Here is a 25034-nt window from a genome sequence, read left to right on the forward strand (position 1 = left end):
TTGCTCCGATCCTCGAAACGGCTGGACCTGCCTTTGCCAAAAACTAATCAGCTCTTTTCCCTATCGATAGAAATCGAATGCTTTTTAAACCCTTCAAATCGGTTGATCCGTTTGCCCGGAAACGTGACTGGAAATTTGTATCCATACATACATACACACACACACACACATACACACACACACACATCCATTTTTTCTGAGGTATGCCAAAATGTTCAGAAATCTTCAAAACGTCGAGAAATGTAAAAATTTTCAATTCCGATTTTCGGCCCATTACAATAACTTACCCTACGGGAAGTTAATAAATCGTAACTTTACTTGTTTTTGAGATACCAGTTGTGACTAAATTGTAAAGCCCCATAACATTATCAACTTGCACTTTTTGGTGAAAATTCATAATGTCGAGAACCAAATAAATTAGTTCTTAAATATGTATTTCAAAAGTTTCATTTGTTACTAGTTTTTATCTGTTTCACACATGTCCAAAATTGATGGCAAAAATTGTAGTTCATTAGCAGTGTCCCTCCGAGAAAAAAGCACGTGAAACACAGAACGAAATTATTCCCGTGCAGATACTAGCAAAAACATTTTTCATCATTTTCGTTTTTCGCAAATACCCCATTTCGTCGGCTTGATATATAGATCTGTGTTAAAAAGAATTAAAAAGCGGGGCCCAAATAGCAAAAAGCGCGAATCCGACTGTGTTGTGAAGTTGAAAGATTCCAAATGCGATAAGGTCCTCGTTAAAGGTAATGTTAATGTTAGATAAGGACCCTGGAACTATTTATGAAGGCGATTAGTGGGTGTGAATAAGAACGCGCCACTATGCAAATCCATTGTGACGGCATATTTGCGCCCAAACACCGGCGACGGGAATTTGTGGATGGCAGGATATATCTATGGGACATGGTGTTTGGTTATGCTAGTCGGTTTCATAATAAATTGCTCAGATGCGATCGTTTTGCATCGTAAACTATGCATTAACACTTATGCCAAATAATCCAAACTTCAAAATTGAATTGCTGAAATTATTACGGACGAAGGAATTATTAATGTCATGTCGACTCGATAAAAATTAGTAGATTTTTAATGTATTATTCGTCTTCCATTTTGAAATGTATCTAATTTTATTGATTTCATTCCCCTTAGGATAAGTGAAAGTAATCATTAAAAATTGAAAATTCACTAGCAAACTCATCAATAACAGAGAACTATCGACGTAGATTGAAGAGAAAAGCGCCACTTAATCTAAGTCATCAACTTTTCTGATAAAGATTGAAATAACTTAGCTTAATTAAATTAAATAGTTAACATTATATCATTGAATCATTGAATAAAATATTGTTAATATTACAACGAAAGGAAAAACAACTATTGAGTTGTTTTCCCAACATGCAAATATAGTATAAAATATCCCTTTACGGCTGACTATTGTAAATTCCCCAAATTTACTAAATGTCGTTTACTGGACAGTTGTAAATTAAATAGAGAATAAAAAATTAAGCTATTTTTGATAGGGAGACGTTCTGACTAGTTTTTGGAATAGATAGGTCCAGCCGTTTTGGAGATATAGAGTAAAAAGAGAAAATTTTAGAAAATGGAGCTTCCTATAAGAATGACTCAAAAAACATCGATTTTTATTGAGAGGTAGATGTGCTAATTAGCTTTTTACAAAGACAGGTTCAAGCGTTTCGGAGAGCAAAAAAGAGCAAAAATAAAAAATACAAAAAATAGCAGTTATTGAGCGGAATGGTTAATCCGATTTAAATAATGTAAAAAACATTTTGTTTGTGTTAACAGTATGGAGAAATAATTAGTATTTGGATAAGACAAAACAAAATATTTTGATCTCAAAATTTCAAGAATTGCATCATTTATGTTTTGATGTAAATACGAACCATGTCCTTATTACACACAGTTTATAAACAGTTTATCAAGGTTTTAAATAAAACTCCTAATTCTATTATTAATAACCAAAGTTTAATCTAAACTATTAGTTGAATAAAAATTGTATTAGATAGATTTGAAAAGATCAACCGATAAAGAAGAAAATGGATCAAGCCTTTTACTTACAATTTTACTTTTGTTTTTAATTTAAAAATACAATTTCTTGTTGATCAATTCGATAATTTCCAGATATCACAAAGTTCATGAACCTTCCCTAAGGCAGAATAATACTGTTCAAAATATTTTTCGTAAAATTGAATAAGAAATAAATCGCTAAGAATCAAACGAGTATACCTTGTTTGCATTTAAACTTGAATATTTAAGGCCATAATGAAATATTTTCTTTAATTTTAATTTTAATTATAAACACATATTTTCATTAGGGAAGTTAAAGTAATCATCCAACAAGTAAGTTTTCATTACGTATATATTTCTATACATCATAAATATAACGTAATTTTAGTGAAATTTTTTCAATACATTTTTTTACGTTATTTGATTATTATTCACAATATAGAGCTCTTAATTATTTTAATAGCTAAAACATATATTGATTCATTCAACTATGAAAATTTAATGATTTAGTAAATGAAATATGTTTTTTATAATATTTATAAAAATATAGCAATATATTTTCAAATAATTCAATTTGCACTAGCATTCCAAACATATTCAAAATAATAGTTCAATGGATTTCTTATAACTATACACTGCACCTGTATGCATTTGTGAAATAATATCTATAACGAATTTTACTTTAATAATAATTACTTAAAATTTTATAAGGATTAGTTTACTTAAGAAAACACAGTAACAAAATACGATTATATATAAATATTAGTAGAGCCTTCCAAATTTTTTTAGAATTTTTCATGGTATATGAACTAAACTAAACATGTGTATTCAAGAAACAAAGAAAAGATAAATATGAGTTGTCATGAAAACTGTTTGTCAGTAGTTTCATTTGTTTCGAGAAAATCTTCCTTTCGACATTTCTTCGAATGTTGAACCACAATTTATTATACATAACCCGACTTGATATCCTTGCTATATAAAGATATATATATATATATATATATATATAATTTATATCTCAATAAATATATTTTATGGTGATTACAATATCTTTATATAATTACACAATGCACTTGACTTTATTACACGGATCAGTAAAGTTCACGTGGTTTTAATTAGTAGTACATGTAGGCAAAGCATTCTTTAGGAAATATCGTAAAATCAATTATTAATTATTACAGTAACGAGAAGTTAATAATTAACTACATAGATTGCCTATATTGCGAGTTAATTAGTATATACTTGGAAGGGAGATGAAGATGGCTTAGACAACATAATTGAGGAAGGAAAGAGCAGTAGGCCTATATGAGAATTGAAAAATAATTTATATTTATAATAAGAAATGAAATATTGAAATAAATTGTAATTGGAATATATTAGATTAAATAAATAATTAAAATTAAATTTAAAATTTATGTGAAATAAATTTAGCATGTTGAAGTTGTGTTAATATCCAAGAGAAGAATAAGATTGTGAAAAAAGGATTCTAACAAAAAAATTTATTCACTATTCATACACTTACAATTTTTTTATTCTTTTTATTGTACTAAAAATTACATCAATGGAAATAATATTTTCAGCTTTCTTAAGCACATTAATCAAACTTTTCTCATATTTTACATGCTTAGGTGCAGAGTTGGCAAGGACGTAATAAAAACGTAATAAAAGAAATATAGTGTGCAATCATATATATGTAACGGTAAACCTGGTGATATTTATGATGTTCAAAGAATATTTTAAGAAGCATTCATTTTCGGCAAATACTCCTGAGAGCTATCATATATTGTAAAACGGGCGTATCCTTATGTGATAATACACACACTGAACAGGGTGTTCCAGAAGTCAATATCAATAGATAATGGGGTGAAAGTATCGACCGTAACAGTCGTTGAAAAAATTAAAAAATTTCACGTTATCTAAATTAAAATTAATATCCAAATCATTTTAGATATTTTAAAAATATACTTTTTGCAATTATTATTATTTTTTTATTGAAAAAAAATTTTTGCCTTCTCCAAAAACTACTCATTTCTTCACACTGTCAACATAAGCAATCAGATGATCCATTTTCTCAAACCCTGATAATATTTGCACTTTTCTGCTCCAAACCTCCAAAATGGCTGGACCTGTGCCAAAAACTAATCAGCACCTCTCCCTATCAATAGGGTATCAATGATTAAATGCGCCTGAAATCGTGGACGAAAAAATGTTTCCACACAAACATACACTCACATAGACACAATCACACACTTGTAAACAGGTGTGTGTTTAAGGTATACCAAAATGTTCAGAAACCTCTGTAACGTATAAAGATATTCAAATATTTTCAATTTCGACTGATGCGCCTGAAATCGAAGACAAAAACTGTATTCACACAAACATACACTCACATAGACACACACACACCTACACACATTTATTTTGTCTAATGTATGCCAATATGTTCAGAAACCCCTAAAACGTATAGATATGCAAAAAATTCCAATTTCGATTTCTGAACGACTACTATAATTTACCCTTCGGGATGTTAATAATTTAATGTATTTTAAAGCAATTGCAATAAACATCAATATTTGTGAAATCAATTGCACAAGTATCTTGGCAATATTTTTGATGACTTGCCTATGCGCTTATTTATTTATTATTTATTAATTAGTAGAAACAGTTCCTAACTCTCAAATCGTTTTATGAAACATTAAAATTCTATCCAAATCTAAATGTTTGCGTAGAATAAGAATGATTAGTTAATACAAAAATTCTAGAAATAGTCCTCACCAACTCCTATTTTTGAATAAAAAAAAAACATTGATGATTGATAAATAAAAGTGCTTGGTTAGAGATATTTCTACATCCCATTCATAGCTGATGAATATAGACATCTATCTCCTTCAACCATTTCACGCTGATAAATCCCTTAAGTGCAGTGCCTAATATTTCACATAACAATTTTGCTCCAAGTATTCTGCAATCTCGTATTTAAGGTGCAATGAGAGCATTACTTAGCCCGTCTGATAATATTAGTGCATAAACCGGTATTTATAACTTTGGGATTAATTAAACACACAGTTACCCGCATAGACCGCGCGATTATGATTAATACCCCTGTTCACTGTTGTGCTCACATGCGAGGATAACTTTACATCTTATGACCAGATTGTTACCGTTTAGTTTAGATTAAAGGCCGTATCACACGAATAAAACGGCATCGGAATTGAATTTTGTGCCAATTTGTAAAAATAAGCTAGTGGTGCATGACAACGTGCCTTAAGGGAAATTGCTGGAACTTCCCGTACCGTAATTAAAAATCTTGGTAGTGAACCCAAAAAAATTTACACAAATGTGTACACACTATTAAAATCTCTATATAATATCTGATAATTTGATGTACATAAGTCCAATAAACATTTTTGACCGCCAGATGACATTTTTTAAACTTATTTTTATTGAGAGTCCATAACCTCTAGACCTGCTTTCCCAAAAATTTAATCAGTCTTCATCTTGTCAATACAAGTAAAATGTTTTTTGAATTACTAAAATCGGACGCTCCGTTCACTTAAAAACTGAGTTACCGTTATTGCCACTTTTTGCCCCGTATCTTCGGAACGGCTAGACCTGCCATCGCCAAAAACTAATCAGCACGTCTCCTTATCAATACAAATCGAATGTTTTTTGAATTATTTAAATCGGTTGATCCGTGTTCCCAAAAACGTTGACGAAAATTTGTATCCGCACACACATACATCCATTTTTTCTAATGTATGCCAAAATGTTCAGAAACCTTTGAAACGTAAAGATATATAAAAATTTTCATTTTTGATTTTTTTGCAATTACTATAACTTGCCCTACAGGAAGTTAAAAACACAAAAGTATAAAAGTATAAATAATCAAAATTTTCAAAAAAAAATCAAATTTTTCAAAAATTTTAAAAATCTCTTAAATCAGAGTTCTAAAAGCAAATTAAATCATTAAAAAAAATAGTTGTTGGTACGGGAAGTTCCAGCAATTTGCCTTTAGGTACGATGACATGCGTCATCTTACATAAATACAAGTGAAATGTTTTTTTGAATTATTCAAATCGGATGCTCGGCTCTCACAAATAGAATTGACATTTTTGGCACTTGTTGCTTCGTATCTTCGACATGGTTGAATCCGCTTTTGCCAAAAACTAATCAGCACGTCTTCCCATCAATAGAAATCAAATAGTTTTTGAATCATTCAAATTTCACGAGGAAACAAATTCTAAAAATAGTAATTCAGTTTATAGAGAAATTTATAGAGTTTATAGAGCGGCCGATTTGAATGATTCAACAAAATTTTATTTGTATTGACGAAATGAACAACTGATAATTTTGGTAAGGCAGAGCCAGCCATTTGGCGGTCAAAAATGATTATGAGATAAAATTTTCGAATATTTTATAGAGATTTTAATAATAAAGTACAAATGTTTGCTGTTGGACTACAGTGTATTTTGATATTTCGTATCTAAAATACTACGCAAAAATTCAAGATTCTCAAAATTTCGAAAAGTATAAAAAAATTATAATTTTTCAGAAAAGTCTAATTTTTTGAAAAATTTCAAATTTCTCAAAAAATATTTTTTTCAAAGTTTCCAAAAAACTTTTGAAAATTTTAAATTGCTGTACCAAAAGTTCCAGCAATTTGCCTTAAATCACCATGTACCACTAGTTGTTTATATTTCCATTAGTTATTCTGTGTGAAATCAGCTCAAGTCCGATATGGCGAAGTAACTAACTATATCGTGGTGTGGTTTAATCGTTTGGCGGCGCCTGGTGAAATGGTATTTAGTTTATACCGAACCTACATTAGTCAAAGCGCCGAATGCTATAATTCTATCTCAATGGGCACAAATTGCTTTTATTGGCTCAAAGCGGGACGATAGTTGCAAAATTGGCGCAAAGTGCAATCGGTAGCTTGATTGATTGATAATATGCCGAGATCAATGAAGATCTAGAAGTCAGAGCAAGTAGATAGTAAAACTACTTGTCTACTAACATATTTTTGAATCAAATATTTTAATACATTTTGAAGCAATTGGGCTTTAAAGCAAAAAGTAAAATAGTAGGCAGAGGTTTATTCTGACCATAATTCGTGATTGCAAGTGCTATTGATTAGGTCGCTTATACAAAAAATGCTAAATAATTTCAATTTAGAAAGGGTAGTGGTAATGTTTCAACAAAATTATATGTTATCTAATAAGTGATTAATCTAGCACATGAATTGTACCCAACAAAATGGAAAACTTCAGGGTATGTGAAAATTTTTATCTAAAAGAAAAACGCAGCAAGTTTTTGCCAACTTTGTGCTTCATGCATTTCGGCTTTATTTAGTCTGCTAAAACTATTGTAAATTATTCTAACCGATAAGAGGATTTTCAATGCTCTATAACAGAGTTGGCGCACAGGAGGTTTAGGAATAGTTTTTTAATGATTTTGAATAACCAATATAAATAATTTATATTTCAATCATAATTTGCGTTGCAAACTTATTGTTAGCCAAATATTCCAAAAATAGCAATTAAATCAAAAGTTTTTAATGAGGTATACCGACGTAAACATGGTATTTATTCATAACAATTCTGGAAAAATAATATAAATTAATTACATTTAGCCAATTTTTTAGTTTGTCAACGATTTCTATTCAATGATTAAGTTCTCAGATTGAGATAAAAATAGGATATGATGAACTTCTTTGGACATTGAAAACTCTGGTCGTTCAGAAATCCGATCTTTCGAAAAATCCAAACTTTTTTTTTATACTGCTATATACTACTTAATTTTTTATTCTCCTTATTTTCTTCAATTGTTGCTCTTTCATATCAAATGTTTAATTTTATTCAACTTCTATCTTTATCCCATTTTTTTCTACATTCTTCTTTTAATCTCAGCAAGTTCTAATATTTTTTCTTCTTACTCTTAACACAATTCAGCTATTCGAATTCTGTAATTTCTATTTTTCTCAGTTTTATTTAATTTCAAATCAACTACATACATTTTTTTCATAAATTCTTAGTCTATGACAAGATTTGATCCAAAGATCCCTGTCATGTGAATCGAACAAGCTACCAAGTGAGCTATGCTCGCCACAAATCCAAACTTCAAAAATTGATATATAAAGAATTAGTCAATCCAAATTTCAGTAACTTCAAAATATGTGAAATGAAATTATAAAGATTTTTACGTTTATTTGCCTACTTTTGCTTCTTTGATATGATGCATCCAAGGTATGCAGATAACGGGTTTAATTCGGCTGCGAGTAGTGTTCGTCCTGGAAATTCGTCCTGACGCGAATCCTGAATTCCAAATCCCAAAGTCCGAGTGGAAGCGAACAAAACAATGAGATTAAATACGAATCTCCTCTGTGTACATTGGCATAGGTACGCGATTAAGAGATCATTTCGTCAGTGACAACATACTCGAAGTTCGAAAGCATACACATTTCAAGCTCGATATTTATTTGAAAACCACAATAGCAATATCCTGGCAATAGGCAATATCGCATTTTTACTTGGTAAAGTACTACGATTTAAACTATACAGGAGAGCAGGGCACAAAAGCCAAATTTGGCTTTGATCAGAGAAACAACTGACTATGTTCAGTAAAACACAGCATTGTAGAAATGTGTTATGGTTGATAATTTATTCCCCATTATAAAAGGTTTTGTCTTTAAATCCAACTAATTAAGTTAATTGTATCTATATAATCATATGGAGATGATATTGTGATTTATTATTATATCACATTAAAATGAAAAAACAACAGATGGAGAAGAAGTTCAAACAGTTGTATTGGCTAATTGGCAGGAGTTCAAATATGTGCTATGAAAACAAACTCCTTTTATATAAAACAATAATTATCCCAATCTGGACATACGGCATTGAGCTATGGGCGTGCGCAAGCAATTCAAATATAAAAAAATACAAGTAGCGCAATCGAAAATTTTAAGATGCATTGTGAAAGCACCCTGGTATGTTACAAATGACACCCTACATAAAACCTAAAAATAAAAACATAAAACATTTTTATGTCATTTTCTACATCAGTCGCATTAAATCCACCAGAAATGTATGTAATGCTGCAAACTATGTTGGATTGCGTCAGTAGCTCGTAGACAAAACAAAAATGTCTAAAAAATAAATATTTCGTTTTTTTGTTTCACATAATTACATTTAAACTCATCAAGCGCATTTAATTAGACAAAAACAAAGTCTTTGGGATTCCTGACAACGGTAATGCGGTGAAGTCCTTCGAGTCAGTCCTTTCATTTACACTTTATGTACAAGCAGAGTACCTCAATGAGAGAGTTAGTTTTGGGGGTGTTACATATGAAATAGCTTCTACATTTCAATTTGGCCCAACGAAGCAGTCGAGTTGTTGTAATTAATTCCTTAAGTGTCTGACCGTTTGACCCTCACATTACGTCTGCCTGGGACCACCTAACATACTCTGTATATTGAAATAGAGGGCACTTTATTACAAAGTCTAGTGCCTAGCATGCCGGGTTTACAATCGACCTCAAGACCGTAGTATTATGATTAATTAAGCGCTAAAATGGTACTATTAAAATATTTATGAATACTAATTAAATTGTCTTTTTAAATTTTTATGCAGTTGCATGAAAAACGAGGAGGAGACGGTTGCGCCACTTTTTTATCACCAATAACTTTGTTAATTTATCAGTTAGCTGGGAGAAAAGTAAATTAAATGGTAATTTGAATATTTCTCTACGTGGAAATACTGAACTACTGTCCTTAAATTTGATGATATGTCATAAAATCATATCCTACAAGACAAGGCAAGAAGGGTTGTGCCAGACATAATCATTGGTAAAAAAACAGTAGCTGTAAACACCAAAAAAAAATTTAACGAATTTAATAAGACAACATAATCCTTTAAATATACTTATGAATATAACAAAAATCTTATGAATTCAACAAAACCTATTATTTTTAATAAAACAAACCTAATTATGCGATCTATTTCCTTCTTTCAATAATTCACCATCACGACTAGTGTTATTATAAATTTCTTGTTCAAAAGAAGTCAAAAATGTTAACTAATTTGTCAAAATATCACAGAAACTATATATCAATTTATCGAGATCTAGTCACAATAATCATTACAAAGGTAATTATAACCTGCGCATTTTACGCCACCCCTACTTTCATAATATGAGCTTCCACAAATCAGGCAGAATCAATCATCGGATGATGATACCAGTTGTAAAATCTTTGGTTTCTTGTATCACTTTTTGCTTTCCCTTTCTCTTGCAAATTTTGTCTTGATTCAGTTAGATGTTTCAACAAAAAATCTTCAAAATTTTCTACGCAAGGGCTAAGATAAAAATGTAAGTTTTTTTAATTGACTTCGCTGGAAGATTCAGTCTTATTACTATTATTTCTATGCTCACTACTAAAACAATTTGTATTATTATTTTATGATCACATATTCTATTCTCCACTAGGTAATGTATATTTAACCAAAATTCACAAGTAAAAAGTTATCACTGCTAATTTATAACTGACTATTAGAAACGCGGATTAAACACATGACTTTTAGCAACATTTCAGGATTTTTACTTTCGTTGTACCTAAGAGAAATAAATATAAGGATTTATTTCTATTATGGTCTTGTCAAATGTTAATTTATGATCATTTGATGTATTAAGAAATCTGAGTATAATTATTTCAAAGCTAAAACACTCTTATTCCGAATTCTTCAATTATTTGTGGTTAATGAATCTGGTATCATTCTTAAGCGGTTGAGGTGTTTATTTTAATCAAGATGCGGTCTTTATCTTCGATCATAATAAACTTCCTAATTATATTTATATAAATGGTTTGAACCTTAACAATGACTATATCGTACACTAATGAAAAATATAAAAAAACTAAAATATCCAAATAAAAATCCATAATCAAGTACTTTTCAAGATTCGCTCTATATCAAAGTCCTAGTTGTCCACTTGGAAGTTGTCCAACCATTATTGTAGTATTACAAAAAGTATTGGATCAGTGAAAGAGAGTGTCACAAGTATTCAAAAAATTTCTTATTAGTCAGTTAACAATTGGTTGACCCTTAATATTATGAATACATGGATCCTTGATTCACCATTGTAACAACAAGGTAGTTTGACTTTACACTTATTGTAAAAACAATCTGATGTCATAACAATGCAATAATAATTTCACTAAAAATTATATAATAAACATGCATTGGTTTATCAAATGTTTCCAAAAAAACATATATTGTACCATTCCACAAATAGCACCATGCCAGCCTTCAACATTGATCTTCCTGAATCGATCAGAATCAGATCAGACCATGATCAGAAATATAATTTTTCCTTTAAATTATTGAATATAATTTAAACATGCCTTAAAACAAACAAATATCTTTCATTAACGACCATCGGTCACATAATTCTATTCGGGTTTGTTTCCGGAACATGAATTGACATAATGAACTGGAGTTGCTTTCATGTTCGCCCCATGCGGTCGATAAATCCTTGTTTAATGGAGATAATGGAAATATCTCTGGTTTAAGTAATTAGTACTTGTCTAATACAACCGATACAACAGGATATTGCAAATCCCAGGATGGGCCTACGAATGCATAATTAAAATCTCTTTCGCTGAATGGCAATTATTTTCATCATTGATGAGATTTTGATTAGAATTGAGGAGTTTTAATTGATTTTGTATGGGGTAAAAATTTGGACCAATAGAGAGATGATATTTGCATAAATATTGTCTATTTATTTCTCCACAAATTGTAAAATTTGGACCGTAAGCCTAATAACGGTATTATATTTCTTGGTGCAAATTTTGAAGACCTTCCAACCAGATGAGGTTGCAGGTTGGATACCTACCTCGGGCAGACTGACCTCAAATCCTATTTATATGATAAATTTGCTTATATGAAAATGTTCATAATAATCATATATTTAAAATACAGATATGCCTAAAGTATCGAGTACTCGATTTAAATTCTATCTCTATATTTCACAAAAATAATTAAAACATGGTTTAACATTTCCCCCCAAATTGTGCCTTTTCTGTCTACTAATAAGCTTCATGTTTTAAATTTCATTTTACTACCTAATAATATTTTTTAGACTTTGTTAATATTTGCTCGAATCTCAGTAGCAAATAAAATCAATATTACAAAAAGCAAACAAATATTGCAAAAATGTACACAAACTGTATAAATTTCAGTTGCGCAATTAAATATGAAAATAGCCATTCAACAAAATAACTCCCTTTTATACAAGTTTTACGTGTTTTGCAAAATTCTAATTAAATATTTAAATGTATTTCAAATCGGTCAATAAATATATTCATATTTTATGCTTTGGTTGATGTTTTAATATTTAAATATTCGCAATTTGATTCAGTAATCAAATAAAATGCAGATATTTCAATTATAAATATTGAAACCAAAACCTATAGAAAATTGCAATTGCACCTTTGTTAATATTGTTGATTGATTTATTGTTCCGAACGGGAAATAATAACATGTAGGTGTTAATATTTTCCAAGTGAATGGAAATTCATGGACAATGGTAAAATATAAAAAAAATGAAAATATACAATAAAGTTTGAACTAATGGGCTGAATCAAAATTTAAAATAATATCATTAAACGCTAAATCTCAATTCTTGTTGATAACGTCGATTATTTGCAAAATACCACTTAATATTGTAAATTTTTCATTCAAAGCAGTAAACGTCAAATTAAAATTAATTATTCCATAATAACTTTAATTCATTTGAATATACCAAGGCTAGAATACGTTTTTGATATATAAGTTATTCAAATATCTTCCATTTTTATTTTGCAATATTCGATATAATTTTTTTATACTAAACATTGTTTTTTATATCAATATCACAAACATCTACCTGGGTTAAATTTTAATGATATGATAAAGCTTCATTAAACATAAAATTTTCATACAAAAATATTAACCCTCTGTTGACTAACATCGGAATATAAATATAATATTTAATATGCGCACACTTAATAAGCAGGCAATGTTGACGCGAATGAACTTCAACCCTCTGACCCTTATTCCTTTAAACCCTTTGCCATAATACCGAAGCACAAATAAACACGTTTGTAAATACCCGTGCAGATATCACAGTACGTTTTGGCGGATTCATAAAAGGTATGTATGTGCAAATTCTGATTTAATAATGGAGAGCCCCAGGATATTATGGTGTATACAAAGCACAAGGCGAATTTTCATTAAGTCGAAATTTTAGAATAATGGTAAAGGATCGATTCAGTTCTTATCGCTATCATTATAATTAGCAATGGAAATGAAATTGACTTAGATGAATGATGACAGTGTGGTAATTGATTTTGCTTTGAAATAAAATTATCTATACTAGATCCAGATACAGAATATCTAGTTATTAATAGGATTTGAAATCAGTAAAGCCATTTTAGAGGAAATGCCAACGAATGTTTAAATTTTAGCTCACAAACACACAAAATTTTTAAATCGTCCAAGGATTTAGAATGACTGGAAACGTCGAGAAAACTTCGCTTTTAGTGTTATTTAATATAAAGGGTCTGATCGGGTTTCCATACCCCGAATTGACCCCACCCTGGTATTTAAATGACTTTGATGCCATATAATAGCTTTTTTTGAAAATATCCGATATACCAGGCATCGGCAACCTACGGCACGCGTGCCAGGCTTGGCACGCGAAGGGATTCTGAATGGCACGCTACAAAGGAATTAGGAAAATCGCAAATATATCGAGACGAAGTGATTTTTAAATAAGAGAAAATGTTGAAAATAAGAGAGAAAGTTTGATTATAATGTGGTTCGCTAATTTCATGAAAATCTGCGCGAAGGTTGATTGAGACCGCATTCGGAGTAAAAGGGATGAAACATGTGCAGTGCCGAGTAGTTATCGAAGCGGCCTTCACGAAGCTGAATGTTGGAGTATCACTCGCCCCCCTCTTTCTCGTTTATCAACTGCGAGTTGAATTTGAAACGCACCATTTGCTTGTGTGCTTGTGCGGTGGGCTTAAACTTGCGCAGTTAAACTTGCATTTCGTTTGGTCGCTACTTTTCGTTCTAACTTTTTTTGTGAAGACTTGTATCTTATTGATTTTATATTTGTTATAATTCATTCGTATTTAATAAAATGGAGAGTAAGAAACAAAAATTAGATGTTCGCGGTTTTCAAGACTGTTGGACGAATGAATATGGATTTATATAACAAAAGGATCGTGCTGTATGTGCGATATGCCGCGAAAGTGTAGTATGCCGCACGTCAAGTGTACAAAGACATTTCCAAACCAAACATCAGTCCACATTTAATAGCAACGATGAGAAATGTGAAACTATAAAGAAAGCTGTTTCTTGTTATAAGAAACAAATAACTTTTTTTTGTGGAATGACTGGAACGAAGGCTAAAGCGACAGAATGCAGCTTCGCAATTGCTCATTGCATAGCTGCCAAAGGCAAACCCTTTACAGATGGAGAATATATAAAGGAAATTTTTATAAAAAGTGCTGAAAAGTTGTTTAGCGATTTACCTAACCAACAAACCATATTATCCCGAATTCAAGAAATACCGGCTTCTGCGCGAACAATTGAAAGAAGAATAACTGAAATGGCAGACAATGTAACAACAAAACAGAATGCTGGATTACAAGAAGCTGTTTCATTTAGTGTTGCTGTTGATGAAAGTACCGACGTAAATGATATTGCGCGGCTTGCAGTATTTGCACGGTATTGTGATAAAGATCAAGTTTATGAAGAATTGTGTACTTTGATTCCTCTGTCTGGGACAACTAAGGGGGAGGATATTCTTTCTTCATTCATAAGTTATTTTGACAGCAAGAACATTAATGTCAAAAAAATATTTTCTGTAACTACTGACGGCGCAGCTGCAATGATTGGCAAAGATAGAGGATTTGTCAAACTTCTTGAAAATCATATTGGACATAAAATATTGAACTTCCATTGTATAATACACCAGGAAAGTTTAGTTGCCAAAATTTCATCACAGCGCTTAATTCCTGTAATGAACACTGTTGTTAAAATAGTTAATTTTATAGTGTCTCGCTCTTCACTAACACACAGACAATTTAAATCTCTTTTAGAAGAAATGGAAAGTGAATATGTTGACCTTCCCTCATACAGCCATGTTCGTTGGCTTAGTCGAGGCAATGTCTTAAATAAGTTTGTGTCATGTCTGGAACCCATCAAAGTTTTTCTTAACGAAAAGGAACAACAATTCCCCGAATTGAACGATGAAGAATGGTTAGGCAAATTAATGTTTCTGACCGATGTAACAAATCATCTAAGTGAACTAAACTTGAAATTGCAAGGAAAGCGCCAAACAGTGCTCGAATTATTTGAATATTGGACAGCATTTGCGTCAAAATTAAATATATTTTTACGTGATATTAACACGAGCACCTACAAATACTTCCCAAATGTGAGAGCGCTTGCAAATGAATCGACCGTAAACAACAATGAACTCAAAACCTACGTTGAAGCACTTAAAGATGAATTTTGCAAAAGATGCAAGGATTTTGAAGCTTATGTGCCTATATTTTCCTTCCTCATACAGCCAGATTTAGATTCATCAACAATACCGTTCGATTGTCCAATTTTCGAGTGGATGAATGTTGATAATTTCGAAATGGAAATTATCGAACTAACATCGTCAGAATTATGGAAAACAAAATTTAAAGAACTACAAAAAATCTAGAAGATGACTCTATAGAAAAATCGACGGTCATATTAAATTGTTGGATGTCATTGCCGGAAAGATTTATTTGTTTAAAGAAAATTGCATGCGCTCTCCTTTCAGCTTTTGGTTCCACATATCTTTGTGAACAAATTTTTTCACACATGAAAAATATTTTGAGTTCACAAAGAAGTCGTTTAACAACTGAACATTCAGAATCATGTGTGAAATTAAAAGTAACAAATTATACCCCGGATATTGAATTGTTAAGCAAAAATGTACAGGGACAAGGTTCACATTAAAATTGTTTAGTTTATGTTAGAATTGTAGGTTATTTGTTAATAAATATGTTTAAAAGATAAATTTGGTTTTAATTCATCTCTCCTAGAACCTAATTATATATTTCAGAATCAGGGGCGTAACTACCGCCGTATCAGCCATATCAGCCCCAAGCCAGGGGGGCCCCCAACGTCCGTAAGCAAATATTAATAATAAAAAATTATTTCACAAAAAGCGAATTAATCGTGAAAAATTTGTTCAGTGAAATTTAATTTCATTAAGATGTAAAATTATTGTTTTAAAGTGTATTTTTCCGGGCCATGGGGGCCCAACCTGCCCAAATATTAATAGAATCTTACGAATTTTTATCTTATTTTACAAATAACAAAAGTTAAAATAATCATGAAAACTTCCTTGCAACTAAATTTAATTTCGAATAAAACATGAGCGTGTAAAATGTAAAAATATAAAGAGAGTTGCGATTGCGATAGAATAGAAAACTAGCATTTTATTAAGTCATTTTGTGCAAATTAAAAAATTAAAATTAATTCAGCAGTTTGCTAAATGTCTCGAAAAATTATCAAAGAAATGGAGCGTAAACGACTGTTTTCAAAAACAAAAGGCAAAGTATAGCAACCCGTAATCTTGTTTCAAACTCAACATATACTATTTATAAATATACATATGAATTTCTGAAATTAAACAAAGATCAGAGACTTCGACTCAATTAGTATGTTCGAATAATTACAACTTGAGTAATTTAGCAAAAACACCTGTCTTCATGAAACTTTCGTCTAAATACAGTGAGATCATCTCTGTTAATTTTTATAACCAATTGTAAACACTCGAAAAATATGTCTAAAATATGAAATTCAATATTTATTATATCGCTGTCAAAATTCAATACTTTTGCTTAAAATTTTCCCGAAGTAATTTTTGCATACAATTTACCCAGTTTCAACCGCAAATGCTGAAAAAAGTTTTTCAAAAATAAAACTGATACAAAATTAGCTAATTAGTTGTAAGTCTTAGGAAACTTTGCTTGTATTTCCCGATATGTGTAAATAATCGACACAATCAATAAGAATTTAGATTTATTCCAAATTTTTTGATTTTTTAAAAGAAAAAGAGGTCCGGGGGATATAATCCGAACAGTTCTTGATTTTGAAACGAGGGCGAAAATTTTAGCACTCTTCTCCTAATTTCGAGAAATCGGCTCAGCCTATCGTTGTAAACAAACATTTTCTGGCAAAAAAATTTGAACATTTCTTTCAGGAAGTTAAATACTTCTATGATACACAAACAGCACTCAGATCATTATTGTTCATAGAAGCAGAAACTTTATCCCCAAAAAAATTTTGATACAGGGCCCCGCCAATGCACGCTACGTCCTTGTTCAGAATTAAGGCGGCACTCTGAATCATATTGGTACAGTGGCTTGGCACACCACAGTTAAAAGGTTGCCGACCCCTGCGATATACCAATTTTCAAGTCCCTAGCTCATCATTTGACTGAGATATCATTAAAAATATGCAAAAGTGGCGCCTTTTTTCAGAGACACTTTTTGTCACAACTGTAAAAGATATCGACAAACAAATAACGCCATTCTATTCACATCGATATGGACTATATTGTTAATAACAAATATTGTTAAATAATCATTTGCGGTTTATGAAAAAGTAAAAACAATTTTTTGTTCGAAATTATCGTTAGAATGGCTATTCGTTTTTCTTATGCATTGCAAAATTTAGTTTTAGTCCATATGGTAGAACACATGCAAAAGTTGAAAAAACTTGAGCATGTACACGCTCGCGCTTATAGAACACCCGCGTAAGTCGTCTCTCAAATTGCATTATATAACTTAAAATTAAGCAATTATATTGTGAAAACTAAACCAATTATATCACAACAAATAGAAACATATTGTTTAGTTATGTTTATGTTACATATCAAACAAACAATTATCTGACTATGTTCAGTGACCTCCCATACTACTGGTACTTCATCAATGTAAAAATATGTTCTTCGTTTATCGTGGACCTTTTTTCGCGCGGATATTTAAGTTTCGCTCTAACCTATTTCATTTTTCTCTTTACTATGCCTTCAACATTAAGTTCGGTTCAAATTGTTTTTTTTTTTTTAACTAGAAATGATAATTTTATTCACCTTAATTGCAATTATTTGTATCTAAACGTATTCTCGATTCTTATACTTTATTCTAGAAGATCACCAATTTCGTTATATGTCGTTATAAAATGACTTCAAATGTGATTTGACAAAAACTTATCACGTTTTACGTCGAATAGAGTGCAATATAATAGTTTTCCAATTCGTTTCATTGAATGACTTGTGCAGTCACACGAAGCGGTTTCGGAATGAAAGTTTTTTCCCTATTGAACCCTTCATAAGATTTTCACAAACATCGAAATCAAAGAAATCCTTATAGAGTTTTTCAATATGCTGTTTTCACTTTTCCTATTCGCGCTGAAAAAACTTTGACGAATAAACTTCATCGCACCAGTGAAATCTAGCCGAATTGATGTCGGTTCGAAAGCCTTTTTATCTCGGAGCTTTAATATCTTATTTGAAAAAGAGTTGAATTCGAATCAGAAATACATTGTAAAATGGAGATTATTTGATTTCGTTTCAGATTTCTACATGATTTTAGAATTTCATTATCGAGGAGACCATTCATAGTATCTTTGAATAAAATCTATCTTTAAATATCGTCAATTTTATTTCTCAAACCGCATTTACAATATATAGAAACTGATATAATTATCTATGTTTTTACATATGATTATATTTTTCAATTATGTAACTTTAATTATTTGATTCATCAGCATATCATATTAGTTTGCGTAAAAAATGCGTATTCTGCGATTTCGAGTGCAAAAAGTAGAACAATTTCATTTGTAACGCAATCATTAAATTTTTAATAGGTCAGATTTATTATGAAAAAATATGGTATTCCACTGAATTAAATTAAAATCTTGTTAAAATTGCAGCATTTTCAAAACATCTAAATTGAAAAAAATTGAAAAATTATCAATGCTGATCAGAAACGATTTCAAGTAATATTAACATAAAGCTTCGAGATTGAGTTAATACATTTTATAGTAATTGAGATTTTTTTTATTTATTATTTTTTATAAATAATAGAATTAGTTTAATTTTTAATTCATAATAAATTCTTTAATTATGAACCGGTATAATATATTTGAAAGTCTGGAAGTCATATATCTGAAATAAATTTTTTCCAAAATGTATCATATAATTAAAATTTAGATTTTGTCATACCTGTGTGTCCTAAACAAATGCTAGTTGTTAAATATTATATTCTTTTATGAAAACCATTTTTTATGCTTCAAGTTAGAATTCATTTATCATACTCATTTTGAATGAACGCTTTGAAACAGATGTTTCGCGGACGGATACAATAAAACTCATTTTTCATCGACGCGCGCATACTAAGGATATGTTCATGTTTTCTTAAAAAATGTATAATATTTGGTCTACTTGAAATATAAACTGCTGAGAACATACTTATTCACAGAATATACAAAGCTAAATATAATATAATATTTGGTTGTTATTTACATTAGTCAAACTAAAAGGTTACAACCCCTTACAGATCCTTTGTAGTTTTGATACCATATATAATTTAAGTTTATTCTAATAGAATTCAGAATGCTATGCTTGGGTAGTATAAAAATAGCAGGTATATATTAAATAATTATAGCAAAAAAACTCATCTTTCATATTGTGTACTTATTAACTTTGTTATGGTGCATCATTAAAATATTTCAGTTTTGATTGATAAAAAATAATTATGATACAAACTCTCATAGACATATGTAAACTGAATAATGATATTAGCATCATCATTTAATTTCATAACAAATTGATTTAGTTTTACATATCGTGATTTGTCAATTGAACTCGTATGTAACCAAAATTAAAGGTTATCAAGGAAGTCATGTCTTCTCTCATATGGAATTTTATTATATAACTGATAATTATAAATTTTATTATTAAATATTTTATGGAATCTATAATTTTATAAAACAAAATAATTTATCTGCATGACTACAAAAATTATGAAAAACATAGAACTTCTGAACAATGTGACAATAGCGTAATTAACACCATTGTGTATAATGATATAGATATCACATAAATTATATATGATCCTGCTGTTGGATTTGATATGAAATTTACACACATCATTTATTTGTTTTTTATTTTACAATTCTACAAAGATTTTAGTAACATCTGCACAGAACACATGAAACATTATCATTATGAATGACAACTAGTTATGGCTGAAGTATAGTCACTTTTCTTTATTTTTACCGATATCCGATTGAGTATCAAAATACAATTTATATAGACTGTTAATTATATAAATTTAATAAGTTTAGCTAAAACATACTATAGCTTATTAGCTTATTGTAACAAGAGTAATAAGTAATAGGCGTTTTTCAATAGGATTTTTAGAAATATAATCAGTTGCTCTCAAGATACCTAAAAACAAATGTTACAAAAAGCCCCAGCCATCAAATTTACGTCTACCAAATAATTTTTTTTTTTTTTGATTTTATAAACCATAATAAGGAAATTGGAGAAAAAATTGGACGAAAAAAGAAAGTGTGTTTGGAAAAATTCTCCAGATTTAGATGGGATAAATGCAATGGATTGAGAATTGTATTAAGCATACATTCCATCCCGAATATCATCTATTTCGATTTAATGTTTCATTTTTCGATTTATCCAGCTATATGAGTTAGTGCTTTGTTTCGCCTACGTTTGATTTTGTCGTCGGTTTCATTTGCGTATCTTCAGTCTTTATACCCCAACATTGTGATTTGAATGCGCAACGCATGCGATTTCTCTATTTCTACTACATTAAATTCACATAAACTGAAGCGAGTAATAATACTTGAGCAGTGAGTACGAAAACGCGAATAGCTAGATCAGGGGAATGAATTATATATACATTTAAATCACATCAAACTAGGTTTGTGCTGCTGTGCCATCCAGCAGCTGAGTACGCAGCACGCGGCGTCAGGAGGCGGTGGCGGTGGAGCAATCGGTGGAGCAGTAGGAGCACTCGAGAGACAAGCGCCGCCGTTCGTCATAATGCTTTTAATTTGGTTTAAGCGCGTTTGGTTCTACCGAATTACTTTCGAGCAATTCATCTTATCTTAGTCAAAGATGTAATTATCCCGTTTAACAAGCGCTTTTGGGTTCTCTTACTGTTCAAATAGTTGTGATATTTCAGACACGTTCAATTGTTTTACTTCAGACACGACTTCGTAGACGAAACTATTACACGGCGTCATGGAATAAATCGTTGTCAAATGGTAAATTTTTGGAGTTATTCAAGACACGGTTTAATTTAGAGTAGGGCGAGACTCAAAGGTCCAATTTGCTTTGTACCAGTTACAACGAATAACACAAATCAAACAAATAACCATCTGACTATGTTCAATAAAACTTCTATCTAATTCATCATTGCAGTAATGTATTTTTTACGAAATGATAGCTAAATTATTCAACCAATGACAAATTTAACTTTATGATACATTTACAGATATAACATTGTCTATAACCTTGATCTGGTAGATTCGTCAAAAAATATTTATCAGCAGAGTTCGAATAACTATTTATTTAATTTATGTCTGATAAAATTTCTCTCAGAGCTGACACTAAAAATTATCAATCGTTCCTAAAGATCGACAGAGTAATTCAAATAATAATTCTCGAGAACTAAAAGCGTGAAGCATAAAACTCATCAAATCAGAAGAAAATTTTATCAATACTTTCAACATTTAATGCACAATAAACTCTCCGGAGAGCATCGCAGTGACTGGAGGGTACGCAGTGAATAATGAAAGTGATTTCCACAAAGAGGATTTCTATAGTAGCACCACTCGATGATTGCCTTGAAAGCCCGATTTTAATTAACGATCAAAATAGCTTTACTTCGGCAGATATAGAATACCTACCTCTTTATCAGACTCGGAGCTGGTGAAAAATCATTTAAATTTATTAAGAACATTTCGAATCTTATCGCGAGAAGATTGGCGGAGGGTTGCTGACAATTGGATCGTTGGCAACTAGCCAGGTAGATAGATTTTTTTTTAAAAAAAGATAATGATAATAAAATAAAAATAGAAACGGTTAAATTTTGTTGAAATGCACTTAAAAATTGAGCTCAAATAAAAAAAATGTTTAGATAATGCATCCTTAACTAAACGCAAAACTATATTCATATATTCATATAGTTAAATTGCTTTTGAAAATATTATCGAGAAACTTATCATTTGGATTTGATATTCAAAATCAAATACTATTTAAAATGCAAATCTTAGATGGTAATACTTAATGTTATTGGAATAAAAGTAATGGTTCATACATAGATAAAAGAAGAGTATAATGGGTTCATATTTTGGTAATTTCTCAAAATTATACATATCATTAATATTTATATATAATGAAAAATTATTCTTATTGTTCGATTTGTTTAATAGGATTATGACTCTATAATATAGAAATAAGAAAATATACATCTTACTATATAAAGTCTATAAAGTAAGATGTATATTTTCTTAATTTGCGCCTACATGATATGAAGCCCGACAACCAGTCCAAATATTACAAACACATTACAGCAATCCGGAAGATATTTCAAATATAAAAGTGAATTCATTCAAATGTACATGGTTCGTCTTATTTATTTTTGTTTACTATTATATATTTTACTACCTGAATTAGATTTTTTTTCATCCATAAAATCTGATTTGCAAATATTAAGTCTTGTCGACGATTCAGATCATTCTGAATCGCTTAAAACCAAAATCGTAAAAAATATGTGAGTGTGTAATTGTTTGTGTATGTTGAACAAAATTTGGCTAAACCGACATATAAAATATAAAAATTGTTTGAAAGATATCAGATTAGTTTTGAGTGAAGATCGGCAGGACTGTTTTTTCGTAATTAATAATTTTTTTCACGATTTTGATGATACTTTGTATGCTAACAGAGTTCGTGGTTTCAACTAACACCCTAAAATATCGTAGGTCTACCAAATGTGATAAAACACGTTAATTCCCATGTCAGTCATATATGTCTGACACTAAGAAGTTCTTATATGAATCAAGTCCGACATTCATGTCTGAGATACGCGATATAAAAACTTGAAAAAAAAAACACATTTTATATAAAGCCAAGTCAGTCATATATATGTGACATAAAAAATAGCGCTTTTTCAGGAATTTTCGCAAAAAAATTGTTTTTTTTCATACATTAAATTTTCTTGATATCGTCTATCAAATTTACCATAGCCCAAGTGAAAATTTTTCTGATATTATCGTGGCGAATAACGTGTTAATTATAAAAAAATCACTAAAATTTGTGTGTGTGTGTATGTGTGCAAGTGAATGACATAAGCCAAATAGCTCATAGAATTGTCATGTATTCTGATTGTAATTAAAAATAAAATTAAAAAAAAAATAATAATAAAATTTTAAAAAAATTTAAATAATTGGCCATATCAACTTTTCAAAATTTTTAAATGCGACCTATTATTATTGTTTTACACTTATCGAAAAAAAGTGGAACTTGTCTTAAGGCAAAATGCCTCATTACAATTTTTTAAACTATCAATTTAACATTATTTTTAACGATATAGAAATTTTTGCTTTGGTTTCTTATTATTCTGGTGCAGTTTACAATTGTAACTTTGCTAAAACCTTCTCGTGGCTCGTTGGTCTAGGGGTATGATTTCCGCTTAGGGTGCGGGAGGTCCCGGGTTCAAATCCCGGACGAGCCCAGCATTTTTTTGTAATTAAAAATTATATTCGGAAGCCCGTTATCAAATTAAGTGGCCTAGAATCGATGCGAAGTGTATAGTTTCCGTGGTGTAGTGGTTATCACATCCGCCTAACACGCGGAAGGCCCCCGGTTCGATCCCGGGCGGAAACATGATATTTTTATAATTTTTTTTATTTATTTTAATCAATTTTTTATTAATGATTAACAAATTAAAACATAAAAATATGTGAATCATAAAATTTTGGTTCATTTATTATATGAATATATTTTATTATTCGCATTTTTTTAACAACAATCAAAACTGTACGGTTCCATGAGTTCTATGCGTAGATTATTTTTAGGCACCCTAATGGTCGATCTATCTATATATAGTAATTTTTTTTATTAGAATTTAGATATACTTATTTTAATGTATTTATTTATTTTAATCAATTTTTTATTAATAATTAGCAAATTTTGCGGTTCCTTGAGTTCTATGCTTAAATAATTTTTAGGCATCCCAATGGTCAATCTATCTATATATAGTAATTTTTATTATTAGAATTTTGCTTATACCTATTTTAATGCAGTAATACTCGTCATAGAATATTTTCAATTGAAAAAATTTATTTGAACTATATTTTCAAGATAAAAAAAAAATCACTTCTGCTTGATATCGGGTTGTCCGTAATGACGAAACCCGGATGTATGCAAAGTTAGGAAGCAAAGTGTTTACTTCAGCACTATTCACAAAAATATATGGTAAAGTGGTAAAATTTGTAAATTTTTATAGGTTATATAATTTAAGTGTATTTTTAAAATAATTTTGTCTATATTTAATTGCAATATTATAAGAGAAACTTAAATTTATATTCTCTATTTTAATAAAAAATAATCAATGCTAACAAAATGCAACAAAATTTAACGCTACATAACTCAGAACCTATGTCGATGCAAATGTATGTTCCGTGTAGGTGGCTACTGATTACAGTTGACGTCCAAAATTAAATTACATTATTTGAAGATCCCAAAACTGGATGAAATGAAATGTGTTAATTACAAAAATTATAGTATGCCTGAAACATATAAATAGAAAATCGTAATGATTATTTTTAGTGAAAGCAAAAATGTTGTTTTCGAAATACAGCTGAACGTTTTACCTAAATAGCTAAACCTC

General features: G+C 30.1%; 1 protein-coding gene and 2 non-coding genes across 3 annotated transcripts; all 3 read left to right on the plus strand.

The window, feature by feature from the left end:
• The first annotated feature begins 14455 nt into the window (after positions 1–14455).
• On the plus strand, positions 14456–15781 carry LOC113386247 (general transcription factor II-I repeat domain-containing protein 2-like). The gene has a single exon (XM_026624038.1). The coding sequence runs from the start codon at positions 14456–14458 to the stop codon at positions 15779–15781; it is 1326 nt and encodes a 441-aa protein (XP_026479823.1).
• Positions 15782–23804: 8023 nt separating this feature from the next.
• Trnap-agg lies at positions 23805–23876 on the plus strand. Its single transcript has one exon. It is a non-coding gene; the product is annotated as a tRNA-Pro (tRNA).
• A 79-nt stretch (positions 23877–23955) lies between these two features.
• On the plus strand, positions 23956–24028 carry Trnav-aac. The gene has a single exon. It is a non-coding gene; the product is annotated as a tRNA-Val (tRNA).
• The last annotated feature ends 1006 nt before the right edge of the window (positions 24029–25034 follow it).

Source organism: Ctenocephalides felis, unplaced genomic scaffold (genome assembly GCF_003426905.1).
Source record: "Ctenocephalides felis isolate EL2017-DRISC unplaced genomic scaffold, ASM342690v1 CF-g0.4_SCAFFOLD_03571, whole genome shotgun sequence".
In the NCBI taxonomy this organism is placed as follows: Eukaryota; Metazoa; Arthropoda; class Insecta; order Siphonaptera; family Pulicidae; genus Ctenocephalides; species Ctenocephalides felis.